Source organism: Apteryx rowi, unplaced genomic scaffold (assembly GCF_003343035.1).
Source record: "Apteryx rowi isolate R43461 unplaced genomic scaffold, aptRow1 scaffold_23, whole genome shotgun sequence".
Taxonomy (NCBI): Eukaryota; Metazoa; Chordata; class Aves; order Apterygiformes; family Apterygidae; genus Apteryx; species Apteryx rowi.
In genome coordinates this window covers 3208547-3223906 of record NW_020448641.1, presented here as the reverse complement: position 1 = coordinate 3223906, position 15360 = coordinate 3208547, and the positions used below count along the sequence as shown (strand labels likewise).

Genomic DNA, 15360 nt, shown 5'->3' with positions numbered 1-15360 from the left:
CTAATTAAGTGATCAGAACATTCTCTGTAGAGTATGGGAGAGAACTGAATTTGAACTTCTGAGTAAATATTCACAACTAGAAAGATAGCATATCTTTCTAATGTAGTCATATAGTCACTCTTGTCTAAAATGAACACAAGTGATGATTTCAGTATCTGGACGGAAAGAATTCGTTATGCATTTCATAAATATTTTCTGTTCTAATTAGAATCCTAACTTTTCCTGTTTTGTGAAATACTGATTTGTAAATATGTTTTTCCTATAAATAAAGGCAACAATTTCATTGTGTATTGTTGAAATACCTGATGAAGTGAAAGCAGTCTTATTTTTACTTTTAATGTGCATCTGAAATTGGGTCAAATAATTTTGTTATGAAAACATATTTCTTGTTCAGTTGCAAGAAAACTGCAAACAAACTGGGACAGTTAAGAAAAATTTCATTTTTTTTTCCCCCTGCAAGTGTCACTTGTATGTGAAAGGATAAAATAAAGAAATCAAAGTAGAGCTTGATCCTACTTATCCGGCAATCTGTGCAAATGTTCTTGTCCTGTTTGCGCACAGTAGGCTGAGTGATTAGTCATTTTCTGAGTATCTTTTCATCTGGTCCAGCTGCATGTCTTCTGCAGAAGGACTCTGCTTTTGTTCATCCGGGCCATACAGTTACGACACCAGTAACCAGCAGGTGTATCCCCTGCTCTGGCTGCTGTCCAAAAACCAGTAATMGGGAGCAAGAAGATTTTGACTGCTTTTCTCTTTGGCTTCAGTGGCAAAACCACTTTCTCACCAGAAAGTTTTTTCTGAGCTTGATGGTCCAGGGATGCTTAAGAGTTTTGTGATGCCCAGGTCCAGTTAGAGCAGAGCTTAGGAGGTGTTTCTTAATAGGCTGCTGCAGCGCTCTGGGACTTGTTTGAGTGATGCTCGTCCACTTTTGAATTAATGCATTGCAATTGAAGAGTTTTCTATACTGACCCTACTCCAGGCTTTGTCTCRAACCTCCAGGTTTCCCTCTTGTTAGGGAGTGGCAAGGAGTGATCCTCTAAGTCCATAAATGTCTTCATCTGCTAAAGCTCGTGTTATTCTTTTCAAGTGATTGCAAGTCATGTCTGAAGAGGATTTACTCTCAGATAAACTATGAATCTCTGTGTGGCATATTAGATACTGCAAGTTTGAATTAAGCTCAATGATAAAACATTTTCARCAGCACCATCATGAGAGGTGACTACAGAATTAGAAGATGATAACTTTTGGGACCATATGTATTGAAAGGGAATTGGTGATCAGTCTTAGATAAGTTAGGTAGACAAATACAGATCAGCCTAAACTTGAATCTTTTATCTGCTGCCAGTGCGGTATTAAAATGGAAAAATGTGGAAGATTGGACTTGATTATATTCTTGGACTTGATTATGAGTGGATTTGATTATGGTGGAAGCCCTCTTTTCTGTGGAAGACATAATGGATGTTAACAGCATGCTGATAGAAATCTTGCTTCTGCCTTAAAGAGAAACATCTTGTGTGTTCTTGTACTTTGTGGATTTTTGGGAAAACATGAATATGCCTGTTCAGGAGGAGACTATGAAACGGGATGCAGAAATGAACTGACCAATTTGCATGTGGTGTGACTATAGATGTTTGTTCAAACTGTCAGATGAATCGGAGGAGAAGACAACATTTCTGGCAAGTTTAGTTGTTTAAGAAATTGCTTCCCCAGCTGTTCCGCTGTTTAAATTAGGCTTTCTGTTTTTCCTCTGAAAGGGATGAGGAATATTCATTTACATCAGTTCTGTGTGCTGTGTGTGTGTGGGAAACGTGACTTCAGTCAGGAATGGGTATCTCATGGGTTGATAGCGTGTAAAATTGTTTTATGATTTATCAAATAACTTTTTCTAGCCTATGTCAGGTGTGCATGAATTTCATGTTAAATGCTTGGCCTTTTTTTCCCCAGCATTTGCTTGAATATTGTTGATTCACAAGTATGTTTGTTTTTGTATAGAATTCTTGATTTAGACCTGGTTGTTAGAGATGAAGATGGCAATATTCTGGACCCAGAGCAGACCAGCACAATTAGCCTTTTTAGAGCACATGAAATAGCTTCCAAGCAAGTTGAAGAGAGACTGCTCGAGGAAAAAGTAAGATACACTATGCAACTGTAGCTATTCTTTGAAACATAACTCTTATAAACTAACTGATTGCTGTTGCGAGCGTTAAGACTGAAGGAGTTGATATGTTTGTGAAGAGCTGTCAGGCTTAAATTCTGTAAGTACTTGTGTGTCTTGGGCTGTTTGATTACCTTTTTTCTTCCTTTAAAGGATTGCTTATTAGGATTTACAGTTATGATGTATCAATACATTGTATTAATGAATCTGCTAATTTTGTACCTTAATATGAGAGGTGCAGAGACTACTGCCCATGTAGCAAATGTGTATCTTTGGTTGTCATGAGGGGTTATTTTTGAGAATCAAGTAGAGTACTTGCTCATTATGTTTTTGTGATTTTCAGCATGCCAGTCCTGAAAATTTGTTTGTTCAATTACAGGGAGCAAATTTAAAGACTTTCTCAGACTTAAGCAGTCAGCTTCTTTGCAATTCAAATTTTATTTTTTAAAATAAAACAGGTTTATGTTGTAAAGAATGCTGCCAGTGTCAGGAACGCGGTATTGCTGAGGAGGGGCTCGTGAGTGCGCTAGTGCAACTGAGTGAGTTACTGGCCTGTTGAGCTGTAGTGCGCCATATACAGGCGCACAGCCCATAAACAAACTAGGTGTAAAAATACGGTAGTTCAAATCCCATTTAATCTCTACTTCCATTCTAAACTAATACATTTTTGCATTTGAAGTTTTTTCTGTGTCCCTGCCTCAAACAATTTTGGCAGTCATACCGCTGCTTTCCTTTTGTTTCCCTGAAAAGGATCTCTCTTCTTTCTTAGTCTCCCGCAAATATAAAAAGCACAATAGACAGAATATAGGTCTATCGTGTCCTGTCTCTTCCTCTTCACACCTCTTCTAGTATTTTAAGAGTAGGGCTGTAGTCTTTTTGCACATCAGCTGATGAGCAGGGACTTGGACAACCTGCCCTTGTCTAAGCTTCAGGTTTTTGCAGCTTGGTACTCTTGCACGGAAGGGAATTTGGGTTATTTCTGTGGAGTTTCGGGGAGGACAGAGGAGCCTTTTGCTATTCTGCACGCAATGTAGAGCGATGGCAAGGGCGGAAGCAGACACTCAAACTCATTGCTCCGGGCAAAGACTGAAACTGGAAGCCAGGAGCAGGGTGGCAGGGCACAAAGTACGTTTTGGAGAGTGTTGATGGGAATCTGCTGGGATTGGAGCATGGGGCAGGGTGGCCGAGAGGCTTTGAGGCACTGCTGCAYGAGGGCTGCCCTTGGGAGGGCAGGCAGAGAGCACGGGAGCGTCTTGCTTCTGGCAGCATGTGATCCCCAGAGGAGAGAGATGTGGACTGAGCTTGGTGGCTCCGTGCCACCTGGGAGCTCTCTCGGCACCTAGTCTCCGCTCTGGACAGCATCTTGGTTTCTTGGTCTTCTCCTCCCTCTGTCATCTGCTTTTGCTCCCTCTCCTTTCTGCTTTATCACGTGCGTGTTCCTCCCTTTCACCTGGATAAAATGGTTCATGGAAGGTTTAGGTAAAGGATGAGGTGGGATAACCTGTAGAAATTGTAGAGCTAGTGCTGTCTTCTCTCCCCTCTTTCTTGGTACTCTGTAGATGCCCTAAGAATAGCAGACGCAGCAAAGAACAAGCTTCCTTTTTTTATCAGGTATTTCTGAGGCTCTGTGTTTTGCTCCATTTGTTTAGTTTTTTTTATTAGTGAACAAATATCTTTTTGCTGATGGCATGGGACTTCATGATAGGATTTGTGATAGACTGCTTTTTCTGAATCTAATATAAACGAAGATGACAGGAACAGACACTCAACAGACAACCCCTGCTTTTTCATCTGGCTGAAAGGTTTTAGGAAGAATGTTTTATAATGGTTGGAGATTCGTTAGACAAAGTTAAATTTAAGTTTCTTCTGTTCTTGAATTACAGTCTCAAAAACAGAATATTGATATCAACAGACAAGCCAAGTTTGCTGCCACTCCTTCGTTTGCTTTATTTGTAAATTTAAAAAATGTAGTTTGCAAAATAGGAGAAGATGCTGAAGTCCTTATGTCTCTCTATGATCCACTGGAATCAAAATTTATCAGGTTAGTGTGTTCCATCTCCTGCACTGAGTGTACTCCCTAATCTGCGCTTACTCAGTTGTAGCGGTAAGGTAGTTTTGCAGAATGAGGGGGCTTAAGGTCAAATTTCTTTGAAATGTGTAGGACAGGATTATCTGGGAAGCTACCACACAGCAGCTCTTCACTGTCTCACTCAGTGCAGCCTCAGGCAAGTCCCTCCACCTGGGGTACATCTCGGAGTCGCACTGTTCCTTGTCACTTCGTGTCTTTAGTTCTGTAAGTGCAGAGCTTAAATGAGACATGAACACACCTGCAAGGCTTTGTGCACTGCTCACCGCAGCCTTGACAATAGTCTGAGTTAGATTTCTAGATTTCCCCCTTAAAGGAATTCCTGTGCTTTGTTGCTGGAGAACTGCTTTCTTTTATAAATGGTATGCACTAAGTAAAATAGCAGTCTACTAAGTAAATATTCATTTGTTTAGGACAGAGATTGGGTTTAAAATAGTCTTCTGTAAATCCCGAAGCTGACTTTATATGCTTGTTTTAAAGGAAGCTGTTTAAACAAAGTTCTCAAAACATTGTTCTTTCAGTGAAAACTATTTGGTGCGGTGGTCAAGCTCTGGACTCCCCAAAGATATAGACAGATTGCATAACCTTCGAGCAGTGTTCACTGTAAGTGTGTGCGGTTGGTTAAGTTTCCAAAGTTTAAGAACTTGTTTTGTATCTTGTGAATAATTGAAGAATGTAATGATTTGTACTAAGTGTGAAACTACCTCTGCAGGGYATGGTCCTGGTGAAGATTAGCGTGAGACATTTCTCATAAGTGACTACTAAAAATGCTGAACGCCTAAGTTTCTCCTCTTCAGTATTTGTGAAGTTTTAGCTTATTAGAAGCAACTTACTAGAAATGATTTGGCTTCCAAAGCAATTAATTTGCACAGAATTCAAGATGAGACTTTAAGTACTGTTATGAAAATTCTTTTGCTGTGAGAATAGCTTGTTCTGGTGCCAGAGGCTAGTATGACAAAAGCAAATTCTAAGCAACAAACTTCTGTCTTCTAAAATAGAACTTGAAATTCAATTAGTATAAAGTAATCTGAAGGAACTAATATTTCCTAGGACCTTGGCAGCAAAGACCTGAAAAGAGAGAAAATCAGTTTTGTCTGTCAAATCGTGAGGGTGGGCAGAATGGAACTGAGGGACAACAATACGAGAAAATTAACCTCTGGGCTACGGCGGCCTTTTGGAGTAGCAGGTAACTTTTTTGTGTGTTARATCTGTCTGTGCTACGCTTTATGGTTACATAAAGTTGTGTGYGAGAAACTCCTGTAGGACTGTATAAATTAAAATTTGTTTGTGGTTTAATGAGACTTCTCACTCTGCTATGGAATTTCCTGTAGCTTTCAGGAATTGCAGTTGGCTAGAGGTTACAAAGCTGGCGAAGTGCAAGTCCTTGTGGTGGTTCTTACTAGGCAAGAGTTTGAAGATGCAAAACTAGAACTAACAAAAATTCTTGTTCATGTTAAATAAGTCAGTTCTGTTTCTTTGGACATTTAGTTTTTATTTGAAACTAAATGTTGTTCTACTCTGTGATGATTCTGAAATTGCACTTTTGCAAGTGACTTGTAATAGAGATGGAGTTTGTTTCTGGTCCCCGGTGTATTCCAGTGTACTCAAAACCCTTGTTCCTGTGTTGATTGTTAATTCAGTACACTTTGTTCTTGTTTTCAGTAATGGATGTTACTGACATAATTAATGGAAAAGTCGATGATGAGGACAAACAACACTTCATACCATTTCAACCGTAAGTAGGGAATAGCTCAAAGCATGAGCAGAAGTGTTATAAAATCAGCTTTTGAAATTAATCTTTGGATTGATACAAGTGTTCTGTAGATATTCTGAAGTCAAACATTTACTTCTGTTTGAAATTTTATCTTGTGCAGTACTTACTAATATTTCTTCTTGATAATTTCCCATTATTTATAATAGTGATAGCTCCAGAAAATTTGTTTTTTTTTAAGCTCTGATTTTAAAACATGCATTCTCTGTTTTGTTTTCTTGTTTCTTTTTGTTTAAAGATGCCAGGAAGGTAATGTATAAGAGGAAGTACTTAAAATAGTTATATTGCTCGTTCAAATCTGGCTGAGATTGCTAATGATCAGCAGTGTTACCAACGTCCACTACAGGTTATTTCTGTGAAATGAGTCAATAATACATTTATCCTTTTCTTGGTAGCAGAAAAAATTTCATGGTAGGGGCTGCAGTAACTGCATACAAACAAAGGTTAAAAATTTGAAGGATGACTGGAATCTGTTCTCTTACTTCAACTTTATCATAGGAGACTTTTACCAGAARCCTGAAGTGTTTTGGTTGGGTGGTAAGGGAGAAGATTTGTCTGCTGCACATATCTGTTATAGTTGCTTTACAAAATCAAGAARTCCAGTCTCTTAGGTGGACCTGGTCTTACTTGTAGTCACCCAAAACTGCATACCTGCCCATACCAACTCTTAAGGTTGCTGACACGAAGTGTGGAGTCTTCTTGTTTGTTTTGGTCCCTCAGAAGTATTGGCTAGAATACAGAATGCAAAGAGTTGTATCCACTCTGTTTAGAAGCTTTAACAATAATTGAATTTAGCTAATAATTAATGGAGAGTATTTTGGGGAAAGAGAGAGAAAAGTAAAATATACAGTGCATTTTGGGAAATTTAGTCATGGTGTCCCTGTTAAATAAGTACTGATGTCAGTATTTCAAGTAATATCAAAGATCAGCTTGGACTTCAAGCTGCAAAATCATACCAAGAAATACAGATTAAGTAGTCTGAATTTTTGTGAGTATGTAGATACGTGCATAAGTGTTCTTAATTTTGAAAGAAGTATTTTATATGTGAAAGCTTATTAATGAAGGAGAATGTGGCAATATTCAGTTCCATCTGTAGTTCATAGGTTTTTTTCTATCAAGTGGGGAAAGGTAGAAGGGATGAGTTGAATGCATGTGCATAAAATGTGAATGTTTAGTTTTACTGGTGTGTGAAATGTAGACGGCCATCTGTTCAAAACAGTAAAAGATAAAGTTGCATTAACTAAGTTCCCTGATTAATGTACTACTGGATATCTGGAGGRTTTTAATATTTTTTTTAAAAAAAGCTTGAAATAATTTAATATCAAATTAATTTTGCTTTAGAAAATAGGTCTAATTCAAGATGTCTTGCAGTTTGCAAGAGCCTGTAGGGATACTGAGAGAACTGTAAGGTCTGCAGGTGCGGTRGGGAGCGGAGGTGATGCGCGCCTGATGTCTGAAAGCACTTCATTTGTGTACAACAGTGTCAGTGGAGTGGTACAGAGGGTGTTAAATGTTGTCACAATTAGAAATGTAGTGTTATTTTTAAAGGGAAACAAAGGCATTTAGGGAAGAAAGCTTTCATGATGTTTGTTTATTGTATGGTAAACAATAGCAAGCTAATTTTTTAGTGTGGAAGTATGTGATGAAAATGAATCTTTGAATCAGACTGGATGCTAATGGAACATGTAGTTTTCTGCTCCATTAAAATTGATTTATTTTTTCTGTGTATATAAATCAGCTTTTTGAAAAGAGGTACAATGTAATTTTTTGCTACAATAAATTAAAATATCTTTCAGGGAAAAGTATATACCAAACAGTATGAATGATGTGCAAACATGCAATGAATGCTGGTGTCATTATTTCTAATGTACACTTAGGCTATATATATAGAGCCACATTTTTCTTCCCCATTTCATGCTTTGCTTCTGTTGTACCACATGCAATTCTGTTTTCATATCTTTGTTTGTATTCATTCATTCACTAGCCACCAGCACAATGGCTGTCAAAAGCACTTGGCGAGATTACTTAAATGACACTTAATGCTGCTTTTTATTTATAGATTTCATCTTTTCATTTATTCATCAAATTTAACAAAATGTTTGGGTTATCTGCTCTTCTTGTCCTATGCCACTTCTGTGAAAATTTTAGTAGCTTTTCCTTCAAACAGTATGCACTGCTGCTTAATTTATAATCGTAGAAGTGACCCTGATGGTTTTGCGGGGCCAGTCTGCTATATATCTGTTTTAGAAAACCTGCCTGTATAGGTTTTCACCGCTTAACAGGGGAKTCTCAGGTGGGAGACATCCTTCCTGTCCTAATAAAGTATTACTGGGACCTGTGCATGCATGTTGCTGAAGGGAGAAGTAACAACGTAAGTTTGCTGTACTTCTCTGGAGTAGACCAGCGTTTTTCTGATTAATGATCTTCCTGTGTCTTTCTTGTTACCTTTCCTGTCCTCTGTCTTGCGTTGACTAATCAATACTCTTTGTCACAACTATGATATGATCTTTTGTGTTCCCTTGTTACTGTGACTTCTGGTTTTCTGTGACCCTTTGTTTCCTGGTGTTGGTCGTCATGTGCATCCTCCAGGCTAGCGTTGGATGACGCCATTCGACACAAGCAGCTGAACATATCATCCCGTTTTTCACCCAGGGTGGCAGGGGAGAATGATTTCCTTCAGACTGTTATAAACAAAGTGATTGCTGCTAAAGAAGTTAACCACAAGGGTCAGGGTATGTACTGCTCTTTATATAAACTGGCATATAGAAAACTTCTTATTGCTTGAATTGCAATGTGTGATTACTTTAATTTGGGCTCCAGGGTGCATAATATTAACTTCACTTTTTTGTTGCTTTTTGGTCCCAGAAAATGTACTTGCACTGTTTCTTTCTGCTCTTTCCCATCCCCTGTGCTCCTTTCTGCTGTTTCCCCCCCAGCRTTAGCTTACTCAGCTGACGTCGTCTGTCCGTTCTCTGCAGTGTCTGTAACTTGGACATCTTTATATTTCTGCCCTCCCCACACAGCATGCTTCTGTACTTGAAACAGTGATTGAGGAAATTGGCTTTCGTGCCCTTCAGCTCTGGACTTTGGCTGCCTCGTGTTGAAGGAAGGAGTACTCCTTCCTTCYTGTTTTTCTCCTCATTTTTCCTATTAGCAACCGCCTTCGCAGCAGTTGCCTCCCTGTCAAGAAGACGAGAGAATTGCTCTCATCAGAGCTGAGACCGGTTTGTGCTCCGAGGTGGCGAGAACAAGACAACCCCGTTGATTACCCTGTCCTACAGGCTGTTAACGTCACTGTTCATAATTTCATGTCAGCAGAGCGTACACTGAATTGAGTTTGCTTCCAAAGTCTGTTTTTTGCATACAACACTTCTTGACTGTGATACGTCTCCCGGTTAAAGGGAATGGTAYGCTAGTTAATACTGTATTGGCTTCAGTCTCTTTGGTCTGGATTAACGTACTGGTAGGCAYGAAAATGCAGAATTTCCAGCTAACACTTCATATGTGAGTTGCTGTGGTGTTTGTAGGGGGCATCTGAACAATAGATGTAAGGAAAACCATCTCCTTTTTTGTTGATTTTTAGTAATTTATAGTAAATAAAAAAAATCTTAATAAATTGTTGATACCTTAAATTATTAGCTAAACGGAAAAATCTAGACATACTCTTTTTTCCTATTTTCAGCTGCCACTGGTGTGTATTGTAAGGGAGGAAACTCGGTGAGACTCTTAATTCATTTAAAATTCTTTCCCTTAAAAAAAAGACCAAATAAAAACGGATGAAGCATAGTTGCTTAGCCAGTCATTGTAGGTACAGTTACCATTTAATGAAATAGCAGCTGTTGGAATTGTCTCTGGCAACAARTCAGCTTTTACAGCCTTTTATAAGATACTTTAATAGAAAAGAATGTGAGCTGCCAAATGTATACAAAATGAATGCATTAATTGTGTGTGTAATGGGATAACCCACAATTTGAATGATGATGAAGACTTTTTTTATTTTCATAGATTTTATTTTAGGACTTTTTTCTGGAAAATTGCTGCTATAGTTTTCATGCTTAAACTTAATTGCTAGTCAACTTTACCAACTGTGTAAGAACTCATTCTTTTGTTTCTGTATCTCTTTCGGTGACAAGCATGCCTGGTGGTAGCTGGCAAGCAGTGGCTTCTTAATGGCACCTTCTGATAGTAAACTGAAAAGTGTAAACTGTGCAAATCTACTGTAGGGGTAAATCTGCTTTTTTGAGTTTAGTGCAGGTAAAGCAACTTATGGGTGGGGGGAGTGATGAATTAATTCAGGGTACAGATCAACTGTTGGTTCTGTCTTTACTGGTAACTTGATACTGGTTGGTTTTAATATTTCTTCAGTTCTTCCATTCTAACCAATGTTGCCACTTCTGTTTTTTTCCTGTGGAAGATAAAACATTTCGTTAGAAAGAGCTCCTGAGGATTTCGGAGGGTAGATGCAAGCTTGAGGCAATCCTATTAATGGCTTAATAACCACATTTCTACAAAACCCTTTGTGTAAGACTTCAGTGACAAGAGCCTATTTTTCAAAATACTGTGAGGAAGAGGGATCCTTCTAGCTGCACTCCAGCTTCACCTAAAGGGCACTATAGGCTTGCTTACATTTTTCCACACTGTAGGCTTCAGTGGGTCCAGATGATATCTGAAGATTTCAACTTCCTTCTTCCAGTTTGTATGATCTGCCAATGTGTTTTTCCTCTGAATTAAGACCTGTTATAGTGAAGCCTTTAGACTCTTACTGAAGTCTTTGGCTTTAGTAAGCCTGTGCACAGGAACCTGCGTGCGTCTGTGTTAGAACATGCTGTTTCAGAAGTGTGACCTGACTGTCTTGCCAAGAAGCCTCCTAGATGGTGTTGCTGGAAAGCGCACGCTACAAAGGCATCACTCCTTATCTTGCACGGGTTTCCAGCTTCTCTGTTTTGTGGGGTTTTTGTTTGTTTTTAAGGAGCCCATCAGCTTCAAGGTGTGGATTTCTGTGTTTTTTTTTCCAAGAAGTCTGATATACTTGAACTATAGTTAAGTGTATTCTACTCGTATTTCTGAAGAGTTCTATTTTTATTTTGAGGTTTTTCTTAAATGTGTACTTTGGGTGTTGTAAAGTGTAATTTTTGTAAGGTAAAAATATTTGTAAGTATTTTTCTTTAATAACTAGAAAAACCCACAAGTTTAACAATTGTGTTCTTCACGCAACAGGTCTGTGGGTGACTTTGAAACTTCTTCCAGGAGATATTCATCAGATTAGAAAAGAATTTCCACATTTAGTGGATAGGTCCACAGCTGTGGCTCGGAAAATGGGGTTTCCTGAGATTATTATGCCTGGTAAGTATAAACTACTGAATTGGGATCCTAGTAAGAATAATGTTTTCAGGTCAGTTAAAATAAAGGTGGTAATCTGAATTACATACCTTCAACACCTTCATTTTGTCACTAAAATATTTTTATTTTTGATCACTTTTTTAAAGAGGTTTTTAAAAAGTTAAATCCACAAGAGCATTGTGCTGACTGTGTTAGTGCATGTTTCAGTAACTGTATATTTCACTCATTATCTGTTATTTCTTATTTTTTTTAAAGTTTTGCCTATGCTGTGTCTGAATCTTCTTAGCAATTGATAAAAGTTCAGAAAGAAATGGAATAAACTGTATGTTCAAGTGAACAATTAAAGGGATGCAGCGTTCATTGTAAGTGTGGGAGTTGTGTGCCCAAGAGCAGGGAGCCATTGTGTTGAATTAACTTTGCTTTTTTAGCTTTTAACCTTCTTTAAATACCTGTACATACGGAAGCTCTGGGGGTAGGAAAAAACCAACTGAGATATAATATACATTGGAAATATATCATCAAAGGATCTTGTTTCATTTAATCTACGTGATGTTATTTATTTAGCAAGGGCATGTGTAAAATGCATCTCCTGCAATGAAGCAAAACCAGAAAGTAGATACGATGTTTGGAGGAAATAGCTTGATTTAGAGATATGCAAGTGTCTTAAGGTTGTGCCAGATTTGGATAATATGTTTGAAAGAAAGTCATGTGTGTATACACGCACATATATATACATATGTATTTTTTTGTGGACATTCAATTCTGGTATTTATTTACAAAAAACAACTTGGTAGTTCTCAAAATAAGAACAACTTTATCCATGAGATACTTCCAAAAAATTCCTGAGTTCCAGCCCTCCCTATAGCTGCTAACTGCAGTTCTCTTGTTTTCAAATATATCCAATATGGTGCAAGTGCCTCAACATCTCTGCTTGTTATGATGGTATGTGGCACGTAGATCATCTGTCTCATGAAATTTCTGAAAATCACCTATTTCTGTGCTTTCAACATTTCAATTGAATGATCTCGTAGTAGGGGGGTGTTTTAAGACATAAAGCTAAATGTAACCCCTCCTTGCATTGCCCCAAGCAGTGAAACTGTCAAACGATCTCCCAGCTTTAAAAATTAAACAGACATCTGTACACTGTTAACTTTTTTAATATAAAATATTAAGGTTGTTTAGGATAAATTAATGATAATACTGAAATTCATCCTTTCAAGGTAATACAGAGTTAAAATTAGTAATGAAAAAAAGGAAAGAAAATGGAAGTCTGGTGAGATGTTTTTGGAGTAATAGGGTATTTACTGTTAATAATGACATGACATTCTTTCACTTTAGAAACATTTCTGTCTTTTTTCTTTGGTTTTGTTTTTTTGATTCATCTTGGTACACTATGCCTTGATAGATCAAATCTTAGCAGTCTTAGCCCAATTCTAGCTAAACATACCTTTTCTCAGTACTATTAGTTTTGCATGTTCAAGATGATGTGGCTTTTTAATGTTTTGCTATATATGTGTGTGATTATCCTTAAAATGCTGTGGTCAATGGTTCTGTGTGTTGTTGGTTCCACGAATCGGCAGGTGCAGCCTGTGACATTTGCTAAGAACTTTGTCCTCGTTTTTCTTSTAGGTGATGTTCGTAATGATATCTATGTAACATTGGTCCAGGGCGATTTTGACAAAGGCAGTAAAACAACAGCAAAGAATGTAGAAGTTACAGTGTCCGTTTACGATGAAGATGGCAAAAGATTAGAGGTATTAACTGAGTTAACATCTGTGGGGTTGTTGTGTGGGTTTTTTCCTTTGAACTTCTAATATGCATCAGTTTGAGCCTTTTCAGCATTTTTCCAGATATTTGTCAGCATAAGTCTTTACTCTGCTTTACTTTGATTTGCAACAAAGTTTTGTAATTTGTCATAACTAAATACATTTTATGATATTAATATATGCAGTTTGATACTCATTTTAAGAGGAGCTCTGAGCATGGGCCATTCTTTGACCTGCTTGCTAACTTTTTTTCTCACTTTAGTGAAAAAGTGGAGTTTGAAACAAGTGTAAACACTTTCTCTTTTGTTTTTGTTTTCAAGAGTGTTATTTTTCCTGGTGCTGGTGATGAAGCCATCTCAGAGTACAAGTCAGTAATATACTACCAAGTAAAGCAGCCTCGCTGGTTTGAGACTGTAAAGGTATATAATATTACATTAACTTCCTGGGTTAGTGTGAAATGAATATAGATTTCAGTGGAAGGTCTTGAAACATAAAACTAGGGATATTATTGATTGTGACAATGTTTAGTAGGACAAAAGGAGTAGGGAACTAAGGAAGGCTTTCAGAGGCTGCTGGAAAATAGATTTGACTTTTTATTGTATAAAGAATTTCATCCTTTTGATCAAGATGACTGTTATGGGAACATTCAAACATCTGTTTAGGAGTGGATTGACTTTATTTCCAAGACACTGACATAGAGAAGCAGGATATTAAGGTTAAAACATAATTGCCACTGATGAACTCATCAGTGTTTTGGGATCTGGCTGATTGTGCTTTAAGCTTGCTGAATTTGCTCAGCTTAGGAACACTTTAGCTTAAGTGCCTGGTTTTAATAATGAGGCTGATGTTAGCATTCTGAAATGTATTATGTCTAGCTGTAGTCAGTGGAAGCAATGCTTGTGTACTGAGAAGACCTATAGCTAGTCCTTCTACCCGCCCCTGCACGCTGTTCTTTCAAGACCAAAGGTCCTCTCTCTGCACGTGGAGCCAGAAAGTGGCTCCCAGAGAGTCGCAGAGACCTAGGTGTGGAGCTGAGGAGCAGCAGGCAGCGCAGAGTCTGAAAGTGAATGCGATTAAGAAAATAGGACTGCTCTAGCAAAATACTGGGGGAGAAGGTTGGTTGGTTAACTGGTTGGTTATGTCTCCATGTTTGTTTTTTTCCCCCACATCATTTTTGGAAGTTAATGGCTTTCAACAACATAGAAGGCAAAGTGAGAAAAGAAAAGAAGGAAGAAAAAAAAAGGCAGTTAGTAATTGACCTGAATTGGTATGAGTTTCTCATGACTGTTGTCATCAGTTATGTGTGGATCAAGTGTCACATCCGTGTGACCCGGGGTATCTACAGATCTTGTTGGGGAACTTAGCAGGTTTGGTTCTTTCCTTCTGTTTCTTGGGTGCAAGAATAGTGATTTTTTTTTTTTTCCCTGGGAAATTGTGACCTCTCAAGTCTTTTATGCAAAGCCGAGGCTGGTCCTTAACACTAATTCTTTGGAAAGAGTCAAGCCTCTTATTGAAAAATATGAGAAAGCTAAAATCATAGCTGAAAATGCAGAACTGACTTTCAAAGCATCTAGATGAAATTTGATAGTGGTAGAAGCTGTTTGAAGATACAGTACTCAATGCTTTTTTTCCTCCTTCCTGTTTCCCCCTTTCCCAATATCTGAAGGTTGCAATCCCTATTGAAGATGTGAACCGTAGTCACTTAAGGTTCACGTTCCGTCATAGATCATCACAGGACTGTAAGTAATTCAGCCTTTTCATCATGATTCTTGTCAGTTCCAGTGCTAAAATATGCAGAAATGGGCCTAAAGTTCCTGGTTTGTAGTTGACTATTGTAATTGCTTTTAGTGGGGGGTTAAGATGTGTATTTTTCCTGCTTATTTTATATTAAGATCTGAACTTCTTTTCCCCTTACAACTTCTTCCTCACTCTTAACCTTTGGCATCATCTTTTTCCTTTCCTGMACAGTTAGTTCTCCAAGTCAAATAAAAGGGCTAGTGAATGAAGCCTTTCRGTTAGTAACTGGAAGGACTGTGGTACTGCACATCCGAGAGGTAGGATGAGTAGGGAAGTAGCAAAGAAATCTAGCAGTACTGTGTGTAAAATGAAACTCCAAAGAGAGCTTGCAGTAGGCTTAACCTCAATAGTTCCTGCCCCAGCTGTTGAGAAACTTGGTTTCCGCTTCTGGTTCTGATGTTAACTTGTGGTTTGTTTTGAAGTAATTTTGATCTAAAAGATATTT

At 38.0% G+C, this 15360-nt stretch overlaps 1 protein-coding gene across 1 annotated transcript in view; it reads left to right on the top strand.

Annotated features, from left to right (window-relative positions):
- The window catches only part of DOCK1 (dedicator of cytokinesis 1), a 311442-nt gene that overhangs the window by 38603 nt on the left and 257479 nt on the right, over positions 1–15360 (top strand). The window contains exons 7-16 of the mRNA XM_026065688.1: positions 1993–2128; positions 4039–4196; positions 4763–4844; positions 5292–5427; positions 5904–5976; positions 8602–8744; positions 11230–11355; positions 12982–13106; positions 13439–13537; positions 14785–14857. Coding sequence (XP_025921473.1) covers positions 1993–2128; positions 4039–4196; positions 4763–4844; positions 5292–5427; positions 5904–5976; positions 8602–8744; positions 11230–11355; positions 12982–13106; positions 13439–13537; positions 14785–14857 — 1151 coding nt within the window. The remainder of the gene's footprint in view (positions 1–1992; positions 2129–4038; positions 4197–4762; positions 4845–5291; positions 5428–5903; positions 5977–8601; positions 8745–11229; positions 11356–12981; positions 13107–13438; positions 13538–14784; positions 14858–15360) is intronic.